Below are 21,655 nucleotides of genomic sequence, written 5' to 3'. Positions count from 1 at the left end.
TCCCTTTCCTAATGTGTTAACACCCTTCAAATATTTGCAGAGCATTGTCATACTATCCCTTAGCTGTTCCTCAGCCAAGCTCTACAGATTTAGCCTTTTTAATCTTTCCTCCTACGTCAATCTATCCAACCCTTCCAGTGACTGTCACTGCTTCCCTGCAGGTTGTCAGCAGGAAAAGATACTGAGCACATAAACAGATCAGTAGATAAATATCCCCTGAGATCTGAACCCCTCTCAAAATGAGCCAGACCCATTTCCTCAGCTGCTCTTCCCCAACCACAGAGGAGGTTAGACCGCTTTCAGCGAGGTGGAGCAGGAGACAGATTTAAGCAGGATCTTCGTCATGCTCTTGAGGCACTATTACGCTTGGCAACCACTCATCTGTTGCAGAAGGGCCACAGCAAGCATTATGTTACTGTTGTCACAATTCACCTCCTCTCATATAGGTGTCCCATTTTCTGATAACCACAAGTGCCACGCTGCCTACCCAACTTAATCGATAGGATTCTCTCACAAATCCTGCAGCCTTCTGTAAATCCTGCTGAAGGAAGCAGCTGCACTCTCTAGCACTTACAACACTGCAAATCAGACAGCAAAGAACAAGACTACATGTCACAATCCTCCCGTTGTGTGGTGCCATCACACTAACATTCCACCCCCCCCAGGGCCAGTGCTACCATTTAGGCAAACTAGGCAGTTGCCTAGGGCACCAAGATTTGGTGGTGCCAAAAAGCGGTGCCCCCAATTTTTTTTTACAGCGTTCCTACACCCCCTCCCCGAGCGCACGGTTGCCACTCCACTTCTCCCGCCTCCCAGGCTTGCAGTGCCAATCAGCTGTTTGGCACCGCAAGCCTGGGAGGGGAGGAGAATTAGAACGGGGGCGGCGTGCTCGGGGAGGAGGCGGAGAAGAGGTGAGCTGGGGTGGTGAGCTGCCGCACAGCTCCCCGGGGGGGGGGGGGGGGGGGCCGCGGGGGGGGGCGCCTCGGGGCAGGGGGGGGGGGGTGCCGGGGGGGGGGGCCTCAGGGCGGAGGGGGGGTGGGGAGCTGCCGCAGGGCAGGAGGGGGGGGGCGCAAGGTGGAAGTTTCGCCTAGGGAGCAAAACTACCTTGCACTGGTCCTGCACCCCCCACACCCCGTGACCTCTCCCCAAATGGCCCAAAGCGCCCCATAGCTGCAACAGCTGTCCAGATTTTGAACTACCTGCAACTTATCATTAAGAACAATGCACAAGCAAACAAAGCTGCTTGCCAAGTAGGTTCTACAGCTGGAGGCAGGCCCTGGGAGGTGGAGAACACAGTACCTGCCCTATCTCTAACATTAAACCACTTCACGGGTAAGTGCATGAGCTTGGCTTTGATCTCCTAAGTGGCGAGGAAGATAGGATCTGTTGGATGTTTCCAGTTATGTGCAAAGGTCCTAGGAACATTTATGCTCAGCCCCCCCATAAAGCACCCATAGGCAGGACAGTGCAAAGCTCATGTTCCAGTTAGCTCAGCTTTGGAGAGCTCAGTATGAATATCTCTGATCTAAGAGTCATAACATGCACTGGACATTTCACTTCAGTTCTGGTCCCTGAATAAAATAATATTTAGCACTTATCTTTTCATCTCCAACGTACTTTATGCACATCATCTAAGTCAGTGGCTCTCAGCCTTTCCAGACTACTGTACCCCTTTCAGGAGGCTAATTTGTCTTGCATACCCCAAGTTTCACCTCACTTAACAACTTGCTTATAAAATCAGACATAAAAATACAAAAGTGTCAAAGCCACTAGTACTGAAAAATTGCTGACTTTCTCATTTTTACCATATAATTATAAAATAAACCAACTGGAATATAAATATTGTACTTACATTTCAGCATATAGTATATTGAGCAATTTGAACAAGTCATTGTATGAAATCTTAGTTTGTACTGACTTCACTAGCACTTGTAGCCTGTTGTAAAACTAGGCAAATATCTAGATGAGTTGATATACCTCCTGGAAAACCTCTGCGCACCCTCAGGGGTATGCGTACCCTGTGTGAGAACCACTGATCTAAGTCATGAAACTTTTCTGCACCAGATCGGGGAAACTGAAGCAAAAGAGACACTGACCAGTCGAATTCCACTGTCCCAAAGAACAGCCCAAAAGGTGAAAAATAAATTAGATTTTTTAAATTCAGGTTAATAATGGCAGGTAAGGAATTTCAAAAGAACCTAAGGCAGTTAGCCGCTCCAGACTCAAAGGGTGCCTACCTCCCTTGTGTTCCCTTGAAATTCCCAGCCAGAGTGTGTAGAACGGGACTGAACTGAAACCCCAGAGCCAAAAACATCTGGACTTTGTGGGGGTTTGAAAATACAGGCAAAGGCCATTTAAATTAGAATGATTGACATAGCACCCAAAAGTGTGCTTGGTGCTTTACAGGCATATTAAAAAGGCACATCCCTGCCCCAAAGCACTTACAACCTACGGGCCAGATTTTTTTAGAAGTTCAGCAGCAGCTGCCTTTGTTATAAGTGGGGGATTCTCAAATGTTCCCCGTAGGAGCTGAGAACTTTGGAAAATCTGGAACCTATCTCTATGTTTTATATCAACGGTGTCCCTTTAAATATTGTCTTCTTATGTTAAGGTCACAAAGCAATGTTTCGTGAACAGGAAACGCAGGGAACTCTAACTGTTATATTTAACCCCACAGCGGAAAAGTGAGTTGAGCAAGAGAAAGAAAATGTCAGATCATGCCCGAGTCAGGTTGATGAAACATAACAGCAGAAGCAGCACCCCTCCTCTGCACTTACTGTGCCAACTTACCGCAAGAAATAAAGGAACCAACTCACTTCAGAGAAGGTGTCCCACACTTTGCAACGTCTGAAAGCCTCTCCCGGAGGCACTGCTGGAAGGTAAGTGCAGTTTACACCTCGGTTGCTTTTTTATTCCTGAGGCGGATTTAGCCCCAAATCTGCTGCAAAACCCTGAACTGATCTACTCTTCTGCACAAAGAAATAGTTCCCATGTTGCTTAAAAAAAAAAGTTTATCTAACTTGGCTCCCAGTTTGATTTAATCAGGGCTGGATTTTTCAGGGGTGCCAAACATTTCCAAAAATCAGGCCCCTAGTGGAAATGTTTTGATCTTGATATTAACGGGCTCATGCAAGCGTCTCAAATGCAATCAGTCGTGTAACTGCTGCGGCTGAGTTAGTGCGCGTCTTGCTACTTGAAAAACCCAAGTAACAACCAGAGAGATCCCAAACCCACTCTGCTCTTTAGCTGAATAGGATGCCTCACGAGTGCTCTTTGCTGTCAGGGTAGCCTGCCTTTCTGCTTGTCACCCCTCTCTCCCTTGGATCAGTATCAGTGCAGGACAGCTCAGTAAGACCAGACCGAGGAGGCAGCATGCTCTGGAGAAACAAACAAGAGTTTGGGAGGGTCTCTAGTTCTAATCCTGGCTTTGTCACTCACCTGATGTGTGACCTTGGGCCCACTCAATTTAGGTGGGATTTTCAAAAGCTTCTAAGGGAACTAGGCACTTAATTCACTCTCCTTCACCCAGGCATCTAAACCCCTTAGGCATTTTTAAATGCAAACTCTTCCCCAGTCTGTGCCTCAGTTTCTCCATCTATAAAGCAGGGATAACACTAACCTTTCCCATCTACCTCACTGTGGTGGTGTGAAGATAAGTTGCCCATAAAGCCCATACAGCATGTTAGGAGCCAAACTCTGTGAACTGGGCCAGTCCTTAAATAGCACTGTCGGTTTGCAGATCGGAACCCTTTTATGTTGATATATTTTTAGAGGGAAGCCTGTAAAAATTGAACTAAAAGTGCCTGTTTGGGCGATCTTTATTTTAGTTTGTACTGACAGTCTTCTGGCCTGGTAACTCGTTTCCTAAGAAGTCTGGATGCTTATCAGCATCTCTGTCTAACCATTACAAAACATACAACATGCTGAAGTTAACATACTATCTTACTATCACTCCCCAGTCCCGCCTAACTTCCCCCTCTTAGTGTGAAACAGTTAACTCCTTTAGTTCCCATGCAAATATCATTTGTTTAGAATGAACAGAGAAGAGCAGCCTCTGGGGACAGCCTCAGGCAATGTATAATGAGAGGAAGGGCGGCCTGGGGGGTAGGGTGCTGACTTGCATTCAGGAGCTCAATTCCCTTCCCTGCCATACACATCCTATGCGACCTTGGGCAAGTCACTTATGCTGAGATTGTCAGAGGTATTTAGGTGCCTAACATAGTCACTGTGTGCCTCAGGGTACACCTACGCTGCAAGAAAAACCCTGCGCCAGCGAGTCTTAGAGCTCAGTTCAACTGAGTTGAGCTTGTGCGATGAGGCTAAAAATAGCAGACCAGACATTCCCACTCAACCCGGAGCCCGGGCTTTGAGACCCACCTCTCTTACCAGGTTTCAGAGCCCAGGCTCCAGTCTGAGCGGGAATGTCTATGCTGCTATTTTTTTAGCCCGTAGCACAAGCCTGACACAGGCTCTGAGACTCGCTGCTGTGGGGTATTTTTCTGCAGTGTGGACGCACCATCAGTTCCCCATCTGTAAAGTGGGGATAATTATTATATCGAGCTCTTATCTAGAGCTTTTCATCAGCAGATCTCCAAGCACTTTACAATGGAGGTCAGTATCTTTATCCCTGTTTTACAGCTAGAGGACAGCACTTCCCTACCATACATGAACATTGTGAGGATCAGTATAATGCACACACTCAAAGTTCAGCATGTAAGTCTTTGCAGGATGGGGGCCCAAAAAGATGCTCCCTCAGAATTTAGGGGGAAGCCACATCTCCTATAGAACTTCTCCTATATTTCAGAGCAGTGGCTTCTGTTTCGGGATGGCTCAGAACCGTGAAGCCCATAGGAGGGATTAAAGAAGAAGGATATGCACAAAATGAGCAAAGATTAACAGCACAATCAAACTGGGCAGAGGCTTAATCTTATTTACTTTCTCTATACCACTCATGATTTTATAGACCTCTATCATATCCCCCCATTAGTCGCCTCTTTTCCAAGCTGAAAAGTCCCAGTCTTATTAATCTCTCCTCATACAGAAGCCGTTCCATACCCCTAATCATTTTTGTTGCCCTTTTCTGAACCTTGTCCAATTCCAATATATCTTTTTTGAGATGGGGCGACCACATCTGCACACAGTATTCAAGGTGTGAGCGTACCATGGATTTATATAGAGGCAATATGATATTTTCTGTCTTATTATCTATCCCTTTCTTGATGATTCCCAACATTCTGTTCGCTTTTTTGACTGCCGCTGCACATTGAGTGGATGATTTCAGAGAACTAACCACAATGACTCCAAGATCTCTTTCTTGAGTGGTAAAAGCTAATTTAGACCCCATCATTGTATACAGGATTATGTTTTCCAATGTGTGTTACTTTGCATTTATCAACATTAAATTTCATTTGCCATTTTGTCGCCCAGTCACCCAGTTTTGTGAGATCCTTTTGTAGCTCTTCGCAGTTTGCCTGGGACTTAATTATCTTGAGTAGTTTTGTATCATCTGCAAATTTTTATCCCTTTTTCCAGATTGTTTATGACTATGTTAAATAGGCCCAGGATAGACCCCTGGGGGACACCATTATTTACCTTTCTCCATTCTGAAAACTTGGAAGGCCCCTGCGTGGCCAAAGCTTACAAGGAGCACAAACAGGATTTGAAGCCACCTTTGCCCCATCCTTGTCATCCCTTCCCCAAGGCTGGGAATGGACCAATTGAGAATCAGGCCCTCAAAATCCACATGACGCTGTAACTCTTATCTTTGCTATCCCCTCTCGTTAAGTCAGTCTAAAGCTAACCTGACAGCTCTTTAGGCAGGAACCTTCCATTGTAACTTTCCTGCCTTATCTAGCACATATTCGGGGGTGGTAACAGTGAGCATAGTTAATAACGACACCATGAGATCAGCCTCTTGGTTTTGCTTTAACTTTCAGTTTCAAATCAACCTAACAAACTCAAGATAAAACTCCGCCCAAACTGCCAGCTTTTGACTTTTGACTCAGTTGGGGAGCTGAAGCCACCAAAATTCCATGTGGACTCTCCCAGCGTTGCCTACTCTCGTGAATCTATCACAAGTCTTGTGATATTTGGTGTTTTTCTAACTGCCCAGCTCCAGGACTCTGTGATTATTATGTGAGAATCATAGAAATGGAAGGGGCCTCGAGAGGTCATCTAGTCCAGACTCTGCACTCAAGGCAGGACTACGTATTATCTAGACCATCCCTGACAGGTGTTTGTCCAACCTGCTCCTAAAAATCCCCAATGATGGCGATTCCACAACTTCCCTAGGCAATTTATTCCAGTACTTAACCACTGTGACAGTTAGGATGTTTTTCCTCATGGCCCACTTAAACCGCCCTTGCTGCAATTTAAGCCCATTGCTTCTTGTCCTATCCTCAGAGGTTAAGAAGAATAATTTTTCTCCCTCCTTCTTGTAACAACCTTTTATGTACTTGAAAACTGTTATCATGTCTCCTCTCAGTCTTCTCTTCTCCAGACTAAACAAACCCAATTTTTTCAATCTTCAATAGGTCATGTTTTCTAGACCTTTAATCATTTTTGTTACTCTTCTCTGGACTTTCTCCAATTTGTCCACATCTTTCCTGAAATGTGGCGCCCAGAACTGGACAATACTCCAGCTGAGGGCTAATCAGCGTGGAGTAGAGTGGAAGAATTACTTCTTGTGTTTTGCTTACAATACTCCTGCTAATACATCCCAGAATGATGTTTGCTTTTTTAGCAACAGCGTTATACCATTGACTCATATTTAGCTTGTGATCCACTATGACCCCAGATCCCTTTCCGCAGTACCCCTTCCTAGGCAGTCATTTCCCATTTTGTATATGTGCAACTGATTGTTCCTTCCTAAGTGGAGTACTTTGCATTTGTCCATATAGAATTTCATCCTATTTAGTTCAGACCACTTCTCCAGTTTGTCCAGATCATTTTGAATTTTAATCCTAACCTCCAAAGCACTTGGAACCTCTCCCAGCTTGGTATCGTCGCAAACTTTATACATGTACTCTCTATGCTATTATCTAAATCATTGATGAAGATATTGAACAGAACCGGACCTGATCCCTGTGGGACCCCACTCATTATGCCCTTCCAGCATGACTGTGAACCACTGATAACTACTCTTTGGGAATGATTTTCCAACCAGTTATGCACCTACTTTATAATAGCTCCATCTAGGTTGTATTTCTCTAGTTTGTTTATGAGAAGATCATGTAAGACAGTATCAAAAGCCTTACTAAAGTCGAAATAGACCCCATCCACAAGGCTTGTTACCCTGTCAAAGAAAGCTATCAGGTTGGTTTGACATGATTTGTTCTTGACAAATCCATGCTGACTGTTATTTATCACCTTATTATCTTCTAGGTGTTTGCAAATTGATTGCTTAATTATTTGCTCCGTTATCTTTCCGGGTACAGAAGTTAAGCATACTGGTCTGTAATTCCCCAGGTTGTCCTCATTTCCCTTTTTATAGATGGACAGTATATTTGCCCTTTTCGTCTTCTGGAATCTCTCCCATCTTCCATGACTTTTGAAAGATAATTACTAATGGCTCAGATATCTCCTCAGTCAGCTCCTTGAGTATTCTAGGATGCATTTCATCAGGCCCTGGTGATTTGAAGACATCTAACTTGTCTAAGTAATTTTTGAGTTGTTCTTTCCCTATTTTAGACTCTGATCCAACCTCATTTTCACTGGCATTCACTATGTTAGACATCCAATCACCACTAGCCTTCTTGGTGAAAATCAAAACAAAGAAGTAATTAAGCACCTCTGTCATTTCCACATTTTCTGTTATTGTCTTCCCCCCTCATTGAGTAATGGGCCTACTCTGTCCTTGGTCTTCCTCTTGCTTCTAATGTATTTGTAGAATGTTTTTTTGTTTCCTTTTATGTCCTTAGCTACTTTGATCTCATTTTGTGCCTTGGCCTTTCTAATTTTGTCCCTACATACTTGTGTTATTTGTTTATATTCATCCTTTGTAATTTCACCGAGTTTCCACTTTTTGTAGGACTCTCAGCTATCATTTTTTTAAAGTAAGTTTTTAGCCCTGACAGCAGTCGTGACAAACTTGGAAACATGACCTGAGTGCGCTTTAAACCTCTCCCAAGATTATCAAATTTATATATCTAAAATCTCATTATTTTTTAAGCCAATTTCCTGATTTTTGGTGGCCTGACTCGGGGGTTTTGAACTCCCATGAGAGGCAATGTTACATTCGTTTCATTTTGAAGCCCTCAGGAGAGCCAGTTTCACTCAGAATTCAGACCAAACTCACATAACTGTTCACAAACCTCAGCAAAGCTAGCCAGTCCTAAGCTGTTCATTTGTACACCACTAAGGCCTTGTCTACACTACAGGGAAAAGTCGATTTAAGCTATGCAATTTGAGTTACATGAATAGTGTAACTCAAGTCGACGTAGCTTAGATCTACTTACTGCGGGAGCCACACTATGCAATGCCGATGGGAGATGCTCTCCCATCGACTCCCCTTACTCTTCTCAATCCAGTGGAGTACAGGAGTTGATGGGAGAGCAATCTGTGGTCGATGTAGTGGGTCTTCATTGAACGCCGTGCGTCAATCCTCCGGTAAGTGTAGACAAGCCCTAAGATTCACAGTGTTCGAAGAGAGAGGCTGAAGCAGGGCCTTGGGCAATGGGACCAAATCAGGGACCCTCGATACATCTACACTGAAAAAAAAAAAGCCACGCCACAGCAGCAAGTTTCAGAGCCCAGGTCAGCTGACTTGGGCTTGCGCTACCGGTCTAAAAACAGCAGTGTAGTTATTCTGGCTTGGGCTTGAACCCGGGCTCTGAGACTTTTCCCTTCACTGGGTTTCAGAGCCCAGGCTCCAGCCCCAGTGGGAACATCTACACTGCTATATTTTGCCCTGCAGCGCACGCTCCGCAAGTCCAAGTCACTTGACCTGGGCTCTGAAACTCGCTGCCGAGGGTTCTTTCCTGCTGTGTAGACGAACTTGCAGTCCTCTGTCTGTGTCGGCAGAGTGGTAGGATGGTCTTGGGAGTAAATCATTGAGCCTGGGAGTCAGGAGATCTGTGTCTAATTCCCAGCTCTGCCTTGAATGTCCTGTGTGACTGAGCAAGTCCCTTAGGTCTAGGTTTGCCAGCTGCAGTGAAGAAGCCACTGGGTTGAGACCTAGCCTTTCACACAGGGACCACAATCACACGGCGACATGTTCTACTCCATACTGATCAGGACCAGGTCTGCACTGGGCAATCAGAGACTGTCCCACTGCCAACCCTCAGCCATTCAGTCCCCATTAGGCTATTCTAATTCAGACGTAGTCCATTCCCCTTTTCTTCCCATCAATAGCAAAACAGGCTTGTCCCCCCTCTCAGTGTAAGAGTTCTATGACCCTCTGAGCTAATCTAATTAAAAGCCTGTTGCTAAGAGATCTCGAGAAGATGAAGGGGAGCACGGTGCCCTCTGATTTCACTCTTCAAAGGGTTGAGCCACACATTGAAAGAGCCATGGAGGAGCAGAGGAGGCCCAGGAAGCTGGGCTCAAGCCGACGAAAGCAGCTGCGAGACGTGTTTGGTGGTGCAAAGACATCCCCGATCCCGGAGGAGGAGCCGTTCCCACCCGAAATAATGGAAAAGGTTCAGGAATTCTTCCAGGAATGCGACAAGGACCAGAAAGGTTTCATCACACGTGCCGACATGCAGGTAAATTGCAGGTTTATGCAAGGAGGTATAACTGAGAGCAGGTCTGCCCTGATGGACAGCATGTGGGAATGGGACTCAGTCCTGTTTCTGGGTCTGCTATTGAGCTGTGGTGGGAAAGTCACGTTGCTCTGTGCCTCAGTTTCTCCATCTGTAAAATGGGGAGAATGCAATTTTCCTGCCTTCATAAAGCACTTTGAAATCTAAGGTTGACACGTGCTATGTAATTATTAATCATTATTATTGTGTTGCAGATATAGCTATATGAAACTATTAATCATATAATGTCTGGTTCTCTAAGGTATTCTGCTCCCCTCAGTACAAGTTGAGGACAACTAACACCTCTCAGTGTCAGGCCATGTTCAGCAAATCACCCAAGTAAAGGCTGAGCCAAAAAACATTGAGCAAGGGAGGCCATGTTGGCTTGTGGTTAGACCAGGGGGTTGCCCCGGACTCACGGTTTTGGCAAGTCACATCACTTCATGCCTCAATTTCCCCCACTGTAAAACAGGTCTAAAACAGGTCACTAGGAGAGCTAATTAATACGGGAGGCCCTTGGATGGGCAGTGCTAGGGAAGGGCAAATGTAACCACTGGTTATTGTTCAGCTTTGGTCTCGATACTTCACACTTACAGTGTCTATTTAGACTGGAAGCCCAAGGAGCTTCCAGTCTCAATAGAGAAGGGGGAGAACAGAGGCACAGTGAGGTGAAATGACTCAGCATATTAGTGGTGGAGCCAGGAATTGAAGTCAGGCCTCCTGAGACCCGGGCCAGTGCCCTCTGCACTGGATCAAGCTACCTCTCTTGAAATTAATGATGTAGAACAGGTGAGGAAGTGGAATCAGGCCCAAGCAATACAACAAACCAGATTTCTAAAGCCGCGATCACACCTTGTTGCTTTAAGCACAGTGCCTTCACAATGGGCAAACAGGTCCCTACACCTGAGCTCCTTCACGAGGTCAAGCACATCTCTATCTAATCAGACGTTTGCACTGGTCTTAGAAACTGAAGAAGGAGGATTTCCCATGCAGTGCAGCGGAGCTGGAGCTGGTCTTTGATGGTCTCGATACCGACAAGAATGGATATTTAACTACGGAGGAATTCACCACAGGGCTCAGTAGGTGCCACTTTACTGCCTTTCACTGATGGGAACTCATCAAAGAGTTAATACTACAGCGGTACAAACAACAGTGATCATGGTAGAAGGCTTGGTGCTACTCCCAGGTCTGGTCTATACTACCCGCCTGAATCGGCGGGTAGAAATCGACCTCTCGGGGATCAATTTATCGCGTCCCATCGGGACGCGACAATCGATCCCCAAATCGGCGCTCTAACTCCACCAGCGGAGGTGGTAGTAAGCGCCGCCGACAAAAAGCTGCAGAAGTCGATTTTGCCGCCGTCCTCACAACGGGGTAAGTCGGCTGCAATACGTCGAATTCAGCTACGCTATTCACGTAGCTGAATTTGCGTATCTTAAATCGACTCCCCGCTGTAGTGTAGATGTACCCCTAGTTTAAGGGGCATGGATGGACTATGGCAGTGATTTCAGAACACGTGCAAAGACGCAGCCCTCGGTTCTGCTCTTCAAAGCCTTAAAAGGCTAGTGAAGATTTAAAGTTCACTTACCACAGCAGGGCAACGCTTTGCTGCAATGATTTTATTAGTGCTCAGAGAATATTTGCCAAACACTTCAGACTGGCTAGCTGTCTCTTTCATAAGAGCAACAGGCTTTTTCCCTCACTTAGCCCATTATCCACGCCATGTGCCTGACATGCCCACAGGCTGCCCCAGGTACACAACATAGTCCTCCTTCTGCTCCAGGTGCCTGGACTGCCTCGCATTGCCCATGTGTCTCGAATGCCTGGCATGGCTCACCGGCCCAAACCCCCTTGCGTTGTCCGTCTGCTGCCCTAGGCCCCTGTTCAGAATGTCTTCCCATAATGCACCATTTTCTTCCATTCTAAATCCATCCATCAATCCAACCCAAGCATGACTGTGTCGGGAGGCTGGTGAATGTTCACTCGGCTGCTCCCTTCTTTTACATGGGGAAGGCGAGGCTGATGTCCTAGTCTGACAGTATGCTTCTCCACCAGCTTTCTGAAATGACACCCTGGGCTTCTGAATCAGGAGCGCTGATTTTCAGAGGTGCTGCGCATGCAGAAACCAAAAGGAACTGCATGTGCCCAGAGCCCCTGAAAACCACCTTACGTAGGCATCTAAAGGTAGATATAGGTGTCTAGCTTTGAGCACCCACGTGGGAAGACGTTGGCCTTGGTGCTTCACTGTTGTATCGCATCTGGCCATTGATGTGGTTTTGGTCGTCTATTGGCAGAGCAGTTCCTGAGCTTGCAGACCGCGACAAGGCAGCACAGGAGGAGGAAGACAGCTTCCAGGAGGGTGTACATGTCCCGCACAGACTACTCCCTGGAGGAAGCAGACAGTGAGGAAAGAAAATGCTTCAGAGCATTCATGGACCAACTGGGAGCAGAAAATATCTTTGAAGAGTAAAAGTGCACCAGCCACACCTTCATTTAGCACCTAGCAGGGGATTCAGGGCTGGGATGGGGCTACATGACATTATGGTTAAAGCTTGTGAGAAGGGTGGAATCCACGTGTAACACACTGGCCAAGCTCAATTCCCCATACAGGCTACCATGTGTGTGAATCTAGGGAGTTCAGGAATGGCTTAAGGCCACCTTTGCCTGCCCTCTCCATCCCTGCTCCAAAGATAGGAACAGAGGAATTGAGAATCAGGCCTTGAGCATAAACACAATCTTACCACTTGTCTCTATGGGAGGGTCATCATCAGGTGTTGAACTTGGGATCTCCAGCTTCATGAGCTCCTAGTGCTTGTGCTGAAGGACCAATTCCATTAGCTCAGAAGCAGTAGCAGACTCAAATCTCTTACATGGCTTGGCACCAGAGGGGGACAGAGACACATTTGGCCTGTGTACTACATGTGTTGTGACTGAATCCTTGGGGAAGGGCATGTATCCCCACCCCTAGCAGGTTCTGCAAAGTACCCCAATTCATAGGCACCGACTCCATGGGTGCTCCGGGGCTGGAGCACCCACGGGGAAAAATTAGTGGGTCCTCTGCACCCACCAGCAGCCAAGCTCCCCTCACCCTCCGTCTCACTTCACCTCACCTCCTCCTCCCCCTGAGTGCACTGTATCCCCGCTCCTCTGCCTAGCTCCCAGCGCTTCCCGCCGCCAAACAGCTGTTTGGCAGCGCTTAGGACTTTCCAGGAGGTAGGGGGGAGGAGCGGGGACATGGTGCGCTCAGGGGAGGAGGTGGAGAAGAGATGGGGCAGGGATTTGGGGGAAGCGGTGGAATGGGGGCGGGGCGAGGGCAGTGCGGGGGCGGGGCCAGGGATGGGGGTGGGGTCGAGCACCCACCGGGAACAGTGGAAGTCGGCGCCTATGCCCCAATTCCATTCCAGGTCCATGCTGCCGATGGACTGTCACTACGGCTGTGGACAAACTTTTCACTGAGACATTTTGTCCAATGAAAATTGCCTTTTTGAGCAACACAAACATTTTTGTATTGCTGGCAATCACCCAACTTTTCAACAGCATGAACAATTTCATCCAAAAAGCTGGAAAACGGCAGGAAAAATTTTGAATGAGCAAACAAACATTTTATGTTGGAAACTTTGGTGGAAAAGAAATCCCATTTTTGATGAGTCCAAATTCTCACCCTTGCCCATGTTCCCCATCCACAACCCCTAAATTCTTTTAAAACCCTTTCCTCTAGCCTTCAGCAAAGTCCTTTAACAGACCTTTTCCAGTCTTTACAACCCATCTGTCCACCTACCACTATGGCAGTGATACAGTGGTTCAAGGGACAAATTAGCGATCAGTATGACCCAAAAGAGCCACAGTCGTGTGAATTCATTGTTTCATTTACTTTTTTTATATAGCTATATGTTATTCTCGCAGCAGAATGACTGACCAAGTATTCTACAACTGCTTAACAACACAATAAGAGCATCCCGGCTGGTTAATTACTTAGATTGGTTAATAATTCAGTCACACAGGGTTTTAATATCATGTGCTGCGAAGAGCCACAGGGGAGACATTAAAGATCCATTTGTGGCTCCCAAGCCTCAGTCTGAGTCTAACTGCGCTATGGGTAGGAGCCCGAGTATCTGCATGGCAGCTGTGCCCTTCTGTAGCTCTCTCTGATGGGATTACAGGTATTGTCAGGGGATCTTTCCCCACATCTAACCAGCAACTAGACCCCAAGGCAAAGATTCTCCCAGCTATCACCAACAGATCAAATCAGGCTCCGACTTTGCTTAGCTTGCAAGACCCAATGGGATCTGAATGCTATAAAGCATGAAACATCCTAGTGCTTCAAGCCTGAATGGACCATTCTATCGTCTAGCCTGACCTCCAAACGAGGGGAGATCAACGTCTCTTTCTCTCTTTCCTCAGCCAGTCAGAGATTTGGAGGCTGTGGGTGAAGCTCCGTCAAGACGAGCCTCACCTGTTGGGGAACTTGGAGGAGTTCTTGGCCACGATGACGCACCGGATCAAGGAAGCTCGGAGTGAAAAGGTGACGCTGGAGCTGACCTTGAACAAGTGAGTGGCACGGTGGGGCTGGCGTGGGGGGATCCGCTTCCACAGACACAGCCTTACAGAAGGGGAGATGAGCGGAGAATGGGGCTGCGAGAAAGAGAAACCAAAGGAAGGAGGAGCTGCATTCAGCATTCGCAGCTCTGGGAGAATGGATGGCTCCAGGGGTTAACAATCAGCTATGGTGCCTTTGGCCTCCATGTTACCACTTCCAGCCTAGCCCAGATCAGATGTTGCCAAGGCCTATTTGTTGGCCTATGTGAAATGGCCTTAGTGGACAGATTTCCACATTTCAAAACCACCTCTGCAGCGGGTCCTCTCACTGCAGTAGTGAGACAAAGGATTCAGGGCCCGATCCACCCCCACTGGAATCGATGGAGTTAGATGTGTATCAGATCGGGCCCTTGAATGGAGACTGAACGCTCCTCTTACTTCTGAGAGTGGCCCTGCCAGGTTGGGGTTGAGACAAGGGCAGCGTGGAGGAGGAGGAGCTTGCCTAGCTGCTGCCCAGGTTGCGCTGGTTCTGTAGGGAAAGAGAGGTCTCCAGGGCTAATGATCGGTCCCCTTTCACCAGCGCTACATTCCCATTCAAATACTAGACCTGGTGTAAACAGACCCATATTAAAGCTGCCCGCTCATTCCCTTGTGCCAGACGGGTCACTGATCACAACCGGGAGGTGCAGCAGCTGTACGAGGAAATGGAGCAGCAAATAAACCGGGAGAAGCAGCGCCTGCAGCATGAGGTGGGTTCACAACCCGGACAGGCCTGGTCACGACCAGCTCCCGTGCGTGGCAATGGACGGGGGGAGGTATAGTTCCCTCCTAACATGGTGGTATTCCCTCTTCGGGGGTCCTGCTGAGGGGAGGCCTTTCAACCCAAACTATGGGGTCGGGCTGGAGTGTTCCCCGTCTGGGGCTCAGATCCATTAGCAGAGCAGTGCTGTCACTGCCTCTCTGGCCTCACGTTTGGCAGGTGGACTGGGAAGAACTTTGCAGAGGAGCTGGGGATTCGCTGCTGGGATGTGGCCAGCTTTGGGATTTGGCCTTTTCCATGGTGTTTGACCAGAGGATCGGGGACAGTCAGACCTTCCCTGAGAAAGGGAAGAACAAAAACAGGAGCCAACCAGGTGCAGGGGATGGTCATAGCCACACCCATGTTTCCTGACCATTCGCAAGGATGAGCTGGGGCTCAAAAACACGTCAAACCTCAAACCAGAGGCTCAGCAGGATCAAATCCATCCACCACCATGAGTAACTGGGCTCAGGACTACATGGTTCCCTCCTGGGCAGTCATCCCCTGCCAGGCCTTGGCAGGGCAGGCGAGTTGTTCCATGTCCCCCACTGCAACCCCCTCCAACTTGTTTAGCAGGAAACTTCCCCAAGAATATACCTGCCAGTTCTGGACAGTTTCAGAATAGGGGCCCAGTTAAATGACTCTGCAGAGACTCACCAACCACTCCACTCTGATGGGTTTGATGTAACCCCACATTCGCCTTTTCTTCTCCATCTGTCCTTTGGTTTTTACCCTGCTGCCTTTCACTGCAAACATACCTGTTTCCTCCCACTCTCTGACCCGAGACTGTATCTGAATTCAAAATGCAGGGCAGCCCATTTATAAAAGGAGGCCCTCCCATGGGTGCTCGGTGTAGTGAGTTCCTAGTGTGGAAAGGATTTGTTACTCCGGGTAGCATCAGGGAATTGTCCTTGAGTGGCTGGGTCATTTAAAGAGATTGGCATTAACATCTCCTCTGTGATTCCAGAGTAAAGCAAGAAGTCACCTGCACACCACGGAGGTGCAGAGAGCACTAGACGTTGTGGATGGGGAAGTGCAGCGCTTGCTGGTGGTTCAAAGTGAGGTGAGATGTTCTGTGGTCTGTGGAGGACTCAGTTGAGTTCCTAGAGGGGCGAATGTCCACATCACCGCAGTTTTGGGTGGCAGACAGAGTAGAGAGGGCAAGGACTGCAGGGATGCCCCTCCAGCAGCACAGCTCCTCTTGGCACCATGCTGAGCACTGCTTCTGTACTAAGAGGAAAGAGCGGCTCCTATTGAGTCACTCCACAGAAAGCATCTCCTATGCCCGCCTCCATTGGCCCAGGCTAAAAGTGTCACAACCAGATCCCTGGCCTGTTAGCTCAGCCAATCAAGTCTTGTTCCTCAGGCCCCTTTTATTGGAGCTGATCTCTGACAGAAGCGTATGAGTACCAAAATACCACATATTAACCCTTTGCTTGCTACTTGAGTGTCCCAGCTATCCCCAGGGATTGCTCAGTTCATTATTAACAGCTTTCCGTATGCAGCTGGCAAATCTAACACCCTCCTGCTGGCTCCTTTATGGGTGCCTGAATCTGCCACCTCTTTTCTCCTCCAAGCTCGAGACCCAGTTCCACAGCCTCAGCACCAAGCAGCACGCTGCCACCAGCGAGAACCAGAGGCTGAAAAAAAACAACCAGGACCTGGAGAACCAGCTGCAGCAAATCCACATTCAGCTCCAGGAGACCCAAGGGCATCTGGGTGCTATGAGGGGCAGGATATCTCAGCCACACGATGAGGAAGGGAGGCAAGTACTCCTCCGTTCATTGGTGGTATTGTTCCCTATGGGACACATGCCAAGGGAAAAGTAGCTTACATATCCTGTGGCTAAGCTGAGGTCCATCGTCTCCTCAGAAGGTTCTCCCAGTGCTGGAGTAACTTGAATCCCCTTCTCTCTCGTATAAGAGTAATTTCCACCTGAACAGTGCTTGGGGGCTCACAAGAAAAGAAGTTTGTGGATCTCAGTACATATCCTAGGGGCAGGTCTCTACAGCATCAAGGGAAGCAGTGTTTCCTAGTGGATAAAGCCCTGGACTGGGACTCAGGAGACCTGGGTTCTATTTCTGGCTCTGCCACTGGTTTGCTAAGTGGCCTTGGGCAAGTCACTTCACCTCCCATGCCTCAGTTTCCCCATCTGTAAAAGGGGGATAATGATAATGACCTCCTCTCTAAAACTCTTTGAGATCTATGGGTGAAAAGTGCTATATGAGAGCTAGGTGTTACCATCGTCATCATCACAAAACTAATTAACTGCCTTTGGGACAGTGTCAGCAGAGAGGCTAAGGGCTGAATAGACTTTCAGATCACATCTGAGGCAAGACCCAGTGTGTGGGGAAGACGCTTGCCTACCTGCTGCCCAGGCTGTACCTGCCCCGTGGAGAGAGCATTTTATCCTCTAGGGCTGTCCCCTCTCCTCAACTTGAATTCATATCATACATTCTACATAACAACAGCCACTCTTCAAATACATCCCTCTTCCTTTCTGCACCGTCTTCTCAGCCATGCGCTGTGAGCCTCCTGTCTCCGATCTCACCAGCTCCGCACACACCAGCTGTCCCGTCACAGGATAAGAACTGCTGCCAATGCGGACAGCAGCGCCCTGTGGCAGAGGGCTCATAGTGCAAAAACAGCAGGGGCGTTAAAAGGCTCAGGCGTAGGAGCGATACTTTGTAATTCTTGCCACCACCTCTTTCTATTTGCAGGGACAAACCATTGGCTGAGGCGACCTGTGAGATCCCTCCATCTTCCCAGGTATCTCATCTGTGCAGGGGTAAACTGATCCTGTTTTCATGCTACAGGTTAGGGGGGTGGATCAGTTAGCTCCTCCCTTCCCCCCGTGTAGCACTGCCTTTGCCTTCCACCTTAACATGGCTGCCTCCTCTCACACCGGTACTAACCCTGCCCTCCCACCATGCAAGGAGCTGACCAGCTGCAGTGGCCCCAGTACCACCAGAAGACACTGCTCCAGCAAAGCCTTCTGGGGCACGGCCGTGCTCATGGTGGAACCTTATCTCATTTTAATCTTTCTGCATTTCTGAAACTAGGCAGTGCGAGGGATGGGTGAGGCCATGTAGGAGATGTACATTGCTCTGACGTTGCAGTTCCGGCTCTCAAGCCCACCCCCTCATCGCAGGCTCTAGGGCCTGAGTTGCAAGGTCAAAGCAATGTCTACACAGCTATTTTTAGCATGCTAGCCCCATCCCTGCTTGCACAAGGCTCTCTCCCAGATGCAGTTTAGACAGACCCATAAAGGGAGTCGGTGTGGCCGACTGGATAGGATCCTGAACAAGGAGAGGAAAGAGTTGGGTTCAATTCTCAGCTCTACCCCTGATGGGCTGCAAGTTGCTTCCCCTCAGTTTCTCCATCAGTGAAATGTGGATGATGATACTGGCCCCTGTAAAGCACTTGGAGATCGATGGGTGAAAAGTGTTATGTAAAAGTATTTTTAGAAGGTCCATTCATCACGATCTGCCTACCAGAGGGAGGGGATAAGAGAGTTTATGCTGCAGAGAAAGGGCTGTAGCCAGCACAAGAGAAAAGCGATTTTTCCTTTTAAGTTCTCTCACCGATTATGTTTTTTCTCTCCCTTTTCCCCGGTTTGTTTAAGGAAACTTTGAACAAGGATAAAATATTCTGCTCTGAAACGTATATTAGACTTGGATCCCAGCAGAGCGATGATATACCAGACAGCTCCCGTCAGCCGTAAGTGGCACAAATGGAGGCGAGTTGTTTAGATAAGGCAGGATCAAAGGAGTGATGATTACCCCCCTGGTGATACCTCAGCCCTGCTCCATGGCGGCTATCGTGTTCCTCCCACGTGCTGAGGTTCTACTGAAACCCCAGTGGGACACTGCGTTGTACCTAGCACATGATGTAAGGGAACATTTTGCCCAGTGTATCTCATACACTGAGCAGCACTGGAGGGGCATTTTGCCCTGATGTTCCTTGTATTTGGAGCAAATATGGAGGGGCATTTTGTGCATTGTATCCCAAGAGACAGAAGGGTGATTTGTCCATTAGTTTTTGGGGGGGTTTTTTTTGGTAGTTTCTGCATTAACTCATGTAAGATGCTGACTAAGTGGACAAAGCCCCCTTCCAGTAGCTAGTCCACAGAGAGGGTAATAGCCTACTGCTGCCACTGGACAATGGGGTTACTCTTTAGTCCAAGTGGTAGAGGCGAGAGAGGTGGTGCTGAAGAGGTTCTATCCTCACTAACCCCCCAGCACAGGGCATTGTTAACTGCACCTCCTTACCTAACTAGCAAACTCTCTGCCAACCTTTATCCTTTACAAAGCTCAGTTATTTTAATTGGATGCCCGTGATCATCCCCTTCTGCTGTTTTACCTTTGCATCAAACCTTCATCATGTTTTACTGATAGGCCTCTTTATCAGTGGTTTGAGCCATTTACTTTTCTTTTAATCTCACCCAGTGCGCAAGGAACTAAACAATAATCCCTCAAGCCAGGTGCAATTGTTTTTATTGCTGCATTAACATACATGAGGAGCGAGTAAGATGCCTCTCCCTCCCCCGCCCCGCTTTACCCCCCACGCAGGGTGGACTCTGCAGATGCACCTCTGAACTTTGGGACTGCACTGACCAGGGGCAGCAACCAGGGGTGCATAGAAGGGTCGGGCATGTGAAGGGGACTTTTGGGTTGCTGGACTTAAGAACCTGAGGGAAAAGGACACTGCCCAACCTACTTGAGGGAGGTCTTTACTTATGGTTTATGTTTATGAACCCTGTTTGCAGTGTTTTCGCAAATTAACACTGAGTTACTTCCCTCCTTTTATTAAAAGTTTCTTTTCTACATTCAGACTCCATGCTTGCAAGTGGGGAAGTATTGCTTCTCAGGCGCCCAGGGGCGATGGGTAAATTTTCCAGGTTACTGGGTGGGGGCTCGAACTGGTTCTTTGATGGAAAGGAACCCCCAGATATTGAACCCGGCCCTGGCTGCTGCTGGTTCCACCCAGCAGAAGGGTTACATACAAGCATGGCATCCCTACTCTCTGATGTATTTCACAGCACTGGTATAGTCCATAGAGCTCAGTGCAATGTAGTGTGTTTGCGTGTCTCATTATGGTCTTATTTTCTTTCTCCTGTACATAGCATATGCCATTGTATATTATTTTGCAGGGTGCCATATAGTATTTCATTTTCTCCTGAAGCTGATTCGGGACAGAGGACAAGAGTGATCTCCACAGAAGAAGACCCCTTCACAGAATTTATGAAAAAGGGAGAGGCGTACTTCCAGCAGGAATTTTCAGGCCAAAGCTCTTTGCTCAGTGAACTGAATGATGCAATAGCAGCTCTGAACAAGGTGTCTGAACCACAAGTACCAGGGACAGATGACCTACTGCTTGAGGATGCTTCTTTACAGCCAGCCAGACAAGGTGGGGATTCTGAGCAAAGAATCAAGCAGGTCAGAGATTCAGAGCATCAGGTGCTCTCAAGAAATGACAATGAACTGAAGGCCCTGCCTGAGGCACTTTCAGTCCTTCCCACCAATCAGGCTACATCCCAAAGAGAGGCTCTTAAACAGGGACCAACTCAAGCAGAACTTCATGCACAGGAGGTGAAGCAGGCTCGGGCTTCTGAGCCAGCAATGCAGGATCAGGCTCAAAAACTCATGAAGAAAGAGGTTGTTTATGCAGAGATGCAGCCCCCTGCTGTTTCAGAGCTGGCAGTGCAAACCACCATTCACAAGCAGAACCCGCCAGAGGGAGGTGTTCTCCTGCCAGGTGTATTGCAGCCTGGCATTACAGAGCAGGCAGATGAAATTCAGAAGTGGGCATCAATGAAGAGAGATGTGGTCCTTGCAGATGAGTGGCCACCTGCTGTTTCTGAGCAGGCACTGCTGAAGGAAAAGCCTCCAGAAATGAAAGCGCCGGAGGAGAAGACATTTGAGCAGAGAGAACCACCAAAACAGGAGACACCACCAACTTATTTCCCTCATGTGGGAGCCCTGTACAAAGAAGGTGTAGAAAATGAACAAGGAGAAGCCCTTCTCAGAGCCAGCCAGCTGGGGGATACACTCCAGGCCAAGATGCAGCCCCAAAGCACTGGGAAACCAGAAGCGACACGGGCAGAAGAAACAAGAGGAGACATGGGTATTTTTCAACAAGAGGAGAAGCAAACGAGCAGTGTGAAAGCGAACGAGGATGCAATCCCCAAACTGGGAGGCCAAGGGTACCAAGCTAATGTGACACCAGAGCAGCCAGGCAGAGCTGCTAAAGCCACCACGGAGACCTGCCCTGATCCAGACCATCTTTATAACGTGTTGTTTGTGGGGGACTCAAACGTTGGCAAAACATCGTTTCTGTACCGGTTACATGAGAATTCCTTCAACCCAAGCCTAACTGCTACTGTAGGTAAGAATCCCACAGCTTCCATTAAGCATAAATATAGTCCTGTAGGGACACAGAACCGGGGCGGCGCCAGGCACCAGCGCAGCAAGCGCATGCCTGGGGCAGCAAGCAGCGGGGGGCGATGTGCCGGTCACTGTGAGGGCGGTAGTCAGGCAGTCTTCAGCAGCATCCCTGCGGGAGGTCCGCCGGTCCCGCG

The 21,655-nt window shown here is 48.2% G+C and overlaps 1 protein-coding gene across 2 annotated transcripts in view; it reads left to right on the top strand.

Annotated features, from left to right (window-relative positions):
• Positions 1 to 2,681: 2,681 nt before the first annotated feature.
• Positions 2,682 to 21,655, top strand: part of RAB44 (RAB44, member RAS oncogene family) — a 30,412-nt gene continuing 11,438 nt past the window's right edge. The window contains exons 1-11 of one of the 2 annotated variants that reach the window (XM_034767515.1): positions 2,682 to 2,879; positions 9,485 to 9,704; positions 10,705 to 10,819; positions 12,035 to 12,206; positions 14,142 to 14,288; positions 14,935 to 15,025; positions 16,043 to 16,138; positions 16,653 to 16,840; positions 17,796 to 17,844; positions 18,701 to 18,795; positions 20,228 to 21,462. In XM_034767515.1, the coding sequence (XP_034623406.1) occupies positions 9,510 to 9,704; positions 10,705 to 10,819; positions 12,035 to 12,206; positions 14,142 to 14,288; positions 14,935 to 15,025; positions 16,043 to 16,138; positions 16,653 to 16,840; positions 17,796 to 17,844; positions 18,701 to 18,795; positions 20,228 to 21,462 (2,383 nt within the window). In that variant the 5' untranslated portion in view covers positions 2,682 to 2,879; positions 9,485 to 9,509. Of the gene's footprint in view, positions 2,880 to 9,484; positions 9,705 to 10,704; positions 10,820 to 12,034; positions 12,207 to 14,141; positions 14,289 to 14,934; positions 15,026 to 16,042; positions 16,139 to 16,652; positions 16,841 to 17,795; positions 17,845 to 18,700; positions 18,796 to 20,227; positions 21,463 to 21,655 lie in introns of those variants that run through there. The other variant, XM_034767516.1, reaches the window with a different exon arrangement.

Source organism: Trachemys scripta, chromosome 4, assembly GCF_013100865.1.
Source record: "Trachemys scripta elegans isolate TJP31775 chromosome 4, CAS_Tse_1.0, whole genome shotgun sequence".
Taxonomy (NCBI): domain Eukaryota; kingdom Metazoa; phylum Chordata; order Testudines; family Emydidae; genus Trachemys; species Trachemys scripta.
This window is presented reverse-complemented; position numbering and strand designations above follow the sequence as displayed.